General features: G+C 30.1%; 2 protein-coding genes across 2 annotated transcripts; both read left to right on the forward strand.

Annotated features, from left to right (window-relative positions):
* The first annotated feature begins 2390 nt into the window (after positions 1–2390).
* LOC139899622 (RING-H2 finger protein ATL66-like) lies at positions 2391–2858 on the forward strand. The gene has a single exon (XM_071882461.1). It carries the CDS (start codon positions 2391–2393, stop codon positions 2856–2858), a length of 468 nt encoding a protein of 155 aa, XP_071738562.1.
* A 1441-nt stretch (positions 2859–4299) lies between these two features.
* LOC139899687 (uncharacterized) lies at positions 4300–5669 on the forward strand. The gene is made up of 2 exons (XM_071882534.1): positions 4300–4338; positions 4980–5669. The coding sequence occupies exons 1-2, from the start codon at positions 4300–4302 to the stop codon at positions 5667–5669; spliced, it is 729 nt and encodes a 242-aa protein (XP_071738635.1).
* Positions 5670–7202: the final 1533 nt, after the last annotated feature.

Raw genomic sequence — 7202 nt, forward strand, 5'->3', positions numbered from 1 at the left:
TTTTACTTTTAGTTTATTTCTTAATTATTAGTACTTTATTATTATTATTAATTAATTATTACTATTACTATTTTTACTTATTTAATATTATAATATTTTTTAATATTATTTATTAAATAGTTAATTATTATTATGTGCTACCAGTGACTACTAGGGATGGCAATGGATCGGATATGGATCGGGTGACGCCGTATCCATATCCATATCCATTTATTTTTTTTACTTTTCATCCATCCATATCCATATCCGTCGGGTGAAGCGGGTTAATGGATAATTATCCATATCCGTTTAAAATTATTTTATTTTTAACAATTATAAGCGGTGGTTCACTATATACGATCAAAAGTAATATTTTTAATAGTTTATGCGACCGAAAGTCACATTTTACTAATCTATATAACAAATATTAAATAGATAACCTATTAAACGTGTAAAGATATCGACATGTAAGTTGCTTACTTTTAGTTACATGGAATCACATTTGAACCACCAAAGTACGATAAATACATTTGATTATTTAAACAAAACAAAATATAAGAAGAAAGTTATATTTTTAGAGAAAATATAAAGAAAGATGAATATGAATATAATTAATGAAATATCACTACATAAATGATACTAATTTGAGTGATAAACTTATATATTTAGTTATTTCGGGTGAAAGCGGGTTCATCCATGGATGAAATTTTTTCATCCACATCCATATCCATATCCATTTAGATCGTTCATATCCACGAATAATCGGGTGGATCGGATGGATATCCACTGGATCGGGTATCCATTGCCATCCCTAGTGACTACGGATCTTAGATCCTCCTATGTTGTGCATATATAGTTGGTTAGAAGTCAAGAAACAAGGTCCTCTGTAGGCGTACTTCTATATTTTGTCGTCAATGCTGAATATACATACGTACACGTATTTTGAGCACATTTGTTAAACCCATAAATATCATCTCATATGTGCCTAACTCCAATCCAATAATGGCAAAATGATACTTTAGCATACAAACGTAGATACTATTTATACAGTACTTAATTTGCAAAAAATCACGTTTTTTACAATATATATCAATCGAAAAGTATGAAAAGGTATACTACGAGTTTAAAACATCCGAAAAAGCACAAAAGTTTTTATGTCTTTAGTTAAGTAACACGTGATGTATCTATCTTCGATCTCCTTTATCGTTTCATAATTAAACCAGGTGTAACATATTCAACGGATGCGTAACTTAATCACCACACCCTTATTTACATGTAAAAAGGCAAAAGAAATTTCTTATGCATTAACTAAATTTTGTTAATCATGACACAATAAGGTATATATTTAGGGATTGCATTATTTTCCGTTTTTAAAACATTGTTTTGAAAATAAATATATTTCAATCTGCTTTTTCAAAATGCGTTTTCTTTTTAGCATAACCCAAATAATCATTTTTCGGACACTTTTGTTGATAATTTTTTTTTTTTTTTGAGCAGTGGTATTTTATAACCAATCTACAAAGTGCGGGAAAGAAAAATTATTTTTTGTTGGTTATTTGTTTTTTGCTAACACGAGAATCAAATATATATATACTGTTTAATACTATTAAAGAGCGATTCCAAACACATCCTTCTAGTTATGGTTGATAGAATTATAAAACTGAGATCGTAAGAGACTAATTATAGAACATTTAATAACTAACGATAATGATAATTTTTCATTTTTGTTACAAATAAAAAGTTAGACAGAAAAGTGTAGAATCTAGTTCTATCATAAAGTTTAGTAGTTTACCACAAATTGGAAATCAACGTGTCTAATTCGATGTTTTAATTGTTAATGTTTCTATATATTTAATTACAATTAGATTATTTTGTTTCTTATTATAAATAAATAAATTGATCTAATATACTAATCGATATATGTCGACGTCAAGCATTATAAATAAATTTAATGTTTCTATCATAAATTGTTTTTTTTGTGTGTGGGTGTTTTAAGGTATAGATGCAAAATCGTTGCAAACAACACATAGTCCTCTTACCCTCGTTATAATTATTAATTAAAGAGGGAAAATAACAAAAATAAAATTAGAGGGAGATGAGTTATATTGTTCGGTAAGTATATAGATTCATAGGAGTTACTATTGGTATCATAGTTTAATTTCCTGAATGGCGACATTCACGGTCACGTTACTCTCGTTGACTAATATTTACATCTACACTCCCTTTACTTTACTCAAGTTGTCAACATTCCACTTTTCGACTTTCTCAAACATTATAAATACCAACTCCTTCATCAGTCATCACCCTCACCCTTAATTCCTTTATCTCACACTCTCCATCTGGACCATCTACAAACCCATTGCCGTTACGTCATCACACCCAACTGAACACCACCGTTAACCTCCGTTAAAATGTCCACTCACCAAATCTCTCAACCATTTCACTGGCAATTCGATGATCTTGACGATAAAAACTTCCAAATTCAAGGACATACACTTTTTATCATCATTATACTCTTTGGTGTTATATTGTTAACTATCTTTATATATCTCTACATCCGTTGGATTTGCCTGTCCATGTCATCTTCTGCCGACGTGGCGGCCACGTTGTCACAACACGTACAAGTTTTCGCTCGGCCAAAAGGGTTGGATTTGGCAGTTATTGATAGCCTTCCGATCACACTACACCAAAGGCCATCCACGTCAGCAGAAGAGTTGGAGTGTTGTATATGCCTAGGAGTGTTTGAAGATGGTGATAAAGTGAAGGTATTGCCAAAATGTAGCCATACTTATCATTCTGAATGTGTTGATAAATGGCTAACTACTCGTTCCAGCTGTCCTATTTGTAGAGTTGCGATCCTGGTTGACTCACCTGTGTGACTCGTTTAATAATTTTTTATTTTCCGTTTTTAGTTTCTACCGTATCTTTTTGCTAGAAACAATGTACGGAAAATTGCAAATTGGAGTAATTATGTACAGTACCTATGAAGTTTTAAACAGAGAAAATCATAACTTCAAATATTTAAATCTATTTAGTGTTTTCTAATAACAAATTAAATGTTCTTTATGTAACTTGTTGATAATCTTATCTTCAATGCTGTTTAACAACGAGTTAGCTTTTAATTATAAAATTTTTAGCTCTTATGTTAATATTCAATGAACAAGGAACTAATTAGATATATGTTCTTGATTTTGGAAATTTTGATCATAGTTTAGATTTGGATACTAATGACAAATGTTAGAAAAAGTGTCAAAAAAATGTTTAGAGTTTTTATTTTTATTTAAAAAAAAAGGCAAAATACATTAACAAAAGAGTAAAGTCTACTACCCAGTACCCACAACCCACTAATATAACGGAGTACTATTTAAAAGTGTTTTCTTAAGATAAAGATTCATTTAATGATTTAACTTTTTTAAATATCAAATTTTTTAAGTACTATAATATTCGTACAGAAAGTAAACATGATACTTTTGATAGGTTTAATTTAGGGAGTTAATTAATAATGAAAATGTTAAGTTTATATTAAAAATATTTTTAAATTTGAAAGGCATTACCATTGCCCTAAGTGATATGGTTGGCATCGTTTTAACAGACATACCATCACCCTTACCCATATTAATACTGTTTTCTTTTAAAAGCATCAAATTTTTTTTATTAGAACTGAAATTATGGTACAACAAACGCGAATACATCATGTACATAGCGACGAACCTCGAGATATCTACATATATACTAATTACACTCTATATGCCACAATGTATGTTAAAATGGAACCGCCGTCTCAAAGCTGAGAGTATTTAGTCATTAACTCACCCCTACCCGAGTTGAAGGGATACAACACGAGCCGTATTGAAATTATATTGTAATATAAACATGGACTATTTATTATCTTTGGTTCATTATTTTTGAGTTAAGTAAACTGCAGGGGCCTTGGAGTCATTTCTGGAGGTAAGGTTTGGTGGTCAAAGTGAAAACAAGCAAACTTTGTTGCCGAACTTCAAGAGTGAACCAGAGGGGGTTGAAGTGAAATTTAAGTTATTATATAAGTTTATTTATTTTTTAATTTATTCATTTTTTCAATCTGTATTTGTTTTCTTCTTCATTTGATTGTTCTCTCTAACCCTATTAGGGTTTCTTCGTGTATTGATTCGATTACTGTTACTGTGAGTGTAAACAAGTTCAAATCTGTTGAACTTGTTTGTGAGTGACTGTGTGAACCATTGTTTAGTTACAATCGTTGATTGTAATTAGGGTTTTTTGGTTTTTTTGAAATTTCTTAACTTCCTGTGATTGGAAGATTATTTCATTGTGCATTTGTTCATGGTATTAGAGCGGCAAGGTGTTATTTCATTCGATCTGGTATCTGATTGACTCAATTTTTCAGATCTGAAAAATTAGTTCTGGTCTTCGATTGTTTCTTTCAAGTTTTATTGAAAGATCAGTTGTTTCTAATGTGTTTGGGTTCGAATACATCTTGTGGATTCTGTTTTGGACTGGATCTGCTATTATACAGAAGAACTCGTTAAGAAACTCAAAATTAGGGTTTCTTCTTCTTGTCTTCCGCTACAATCTTGTCTTCAAAGGGGAGTCTCGTGTTTATTCGTGTTTTTAATTACCCTGTCTTGATCTCTACGCCCAACTATTGATCTAGATCCTTAAGATCTATGAAAACATGATCAAGCGTAGATTGATCTTGACCATTTATACTGTAAATCATCTCTACAGGTTGCCTGGTTAGTAACCAGTCGATTGCGGTTTGTTTTTTCCTTACAGGTGTCTGAATCATGAATTTGTTGAGGTTATTGTGTGCTATTTGTTTAAGTTTACTGTTCTAATTGCTTAATATGTGTATTTGAATCATTGCCTGATTATTTGTTTACTCTTTGTTTAGATGTGTTTAAATTTGTGTGTCTATTGGTTCTTTTATTATTATTTGTTCTCTTCTTGTTGCTGCAACCATGTCTGATGATAGTTCTGTTAGTTCTGCTGGTATTACTTAGATTAGTAAGCTTGAATTTAATGATCCTTTGTATCTGCATCCTAGTGACACATCTGGTGCATCATTAATCACACAAAAGTTAAAAGGAACTGAAAATTATAATGTATGGTCTTGTGCTATGAAACTTGCTTTACAAACTAAAAATAAATTAGGTTTCATTGATGGTACATGTGTTAGATATGAATATGAGGATGATGAAGTGTTATTAGGTCAATGGGATCGATGTAATTCTGTTGTTTTAACTTGGATCTTAATGTCATTATCTGAAGATGTTTACAGTGGTCAAATCTTTTCTAAAAATGTTGAATCTGTTTGGTCTGAGTTAAAAGAAACATATGATAAAATTGATGGTTCTGTTACATTTAATCTATATAAAAAAATTAATTCATGTAGCCAATCTGGTCAGTCTTTATCTGATTATTATCATAAGTTGAATGCTATGTGGAGACAATTTGATGATATGATTAAAATTGATGATATGGTATCTGCAAATAAGTCATTTCAAGAACATAACCAATTTTTAAAACTTATGCAGTTTTTAATGGGTCTTGTTGATGTCAGTGATTTAAATTTAACTGTTAACCTTCCTAATGGTACTGTTGCTAAAATCTTACAAATTGGTAATCTAAAACTTTCAGATAAAATCCAACTGTTGATGTGCTGGTTATTCCACAATACAATGTTAGTTTAATGTCTGTCAATAAGTTAATTAAAGATTGTAATCTTGTTGTAAGTTTTGATGTTAAAAGATGTTACATACATGATTTAATTTAGAAAAGGTTGATGGGGACTGGTAGTGAGTTTGATGGTCTGTATTTCTTTGATGATTGTTTAAGTGGTAAGAATTTTAGTTCAAATGTGTCTTTACATAATTTGACTAAACATAAAATTTGGCATATTAGACTTGGTCATCCTGCTGATCAAGTTTTAATTGTTTTAGGAAAAGATCTTGCTTTTAACAAAATTGATAATAATGAACCTTGTGATATTTGTCATCAAGCTAAACAAACTAGAGAACCTTTTTCTTTAAGTGATCATAAGTCAACTAGGGTTGGAGAATTAATTCATTTGGATACTTGGGGACCTTATAAAGTTAAAATTAAAGATGGTTTTAAGTATTTTTTAACCATTGTTGATGATTATTCATGAGCTGTATGGACATATTTGTTAAAACCAAAGAAGATGTTTTTGAATACTTTGAAATTTTTTATAACTTGTTGCAAAATCAGTATGATGCTAAAATTAAACTATTAGAAGTGATAATGGTATTGAATTTGTTAACAATAAAATGAATCATTTTCTAAATCAAAAAGGTATTGTTCATTAGACATCTTGTTCATATACTCCTCAACAAAATGGTATTGCTGAAAGAAAGCATAGACATTTGTTGAATGTGGCTAGGTCTTTATTGTTTCAAGGGAATATTCCTTTATATCTGTGGTCTGTGTATACTAAAGGATACCTACTTGATTAATAGGCTACCTACTTCTGTTCTAAATGAAAAATGTCCCTATGAAATAATTTACAAAAAATGTCCTAATCTCTCCCATCTAAAAACTTTTAGTTGTCTATGTTTTTCTACCATTTTGAATAATCATGACAAATTTTCTAGTAGGTCTATAAAATGTGTTTTTATGGGATATTCAAATTTTAAAAAAGGTTACAAACTGTTTGATCTTGAAAATAAAAGTTTTATTTACTCAAGAGATGTAATATTTATGAGCATATTTTTCCTTTTAAACTTGACTCTGTTTATAAAATTGTTTTTACTGAAAAAGATTTAAATAATCTCAATTTTTTTGATACTTATGACTGTGATTTTCCAAAACTGAAATTGTTTCAAATAAAAATTCTCATGTAAGTCTCAATGATGAAGGGAGAGACAATACTGAGGATAAAGGTAATCATGCCTCATCAAGTGATTGTTTACTTGATGATGGTGTACCTGCAACTTCCCATGCTGAAAGTATTGTGACACAAGCTGTCCCTGAAGGCATTTCTGTTACTAAAATACACAATAGTCCTGAACCACGACCTCAATTAAGAAGGTCTAGTAGGCAAGCTGTTATTCCATCTATGTACAAAGATTTTGTACTCAATGGAAATGTCAAATATGATTTAAATAAGTATTTAAACTACTGTAAACTTGGTTCAGAAAACTATTGCTTTGTTACTAATCTTAATAAAGTACATAAACCTAAATCTTTCTATGAGGCATCATTAG

Source organism: Rutidosis leptorrhynchoides, chromosome 3 (assembly GCF_046630445.1).
Source record: "Rutidosis leptorrhynchoides isolate AG116_Rl617_1_P2 chromosome 3, CSIRO_AGI_Rlap_v1, whole genome shotgun sequence".
Lineage (NCBI taxonomy): Eukaryota > Viridiplantae > Streptophyta > Magnoliopsida > Asterales > Asteraceae > Rutidosis > Rutidosis leptorrhynchoides.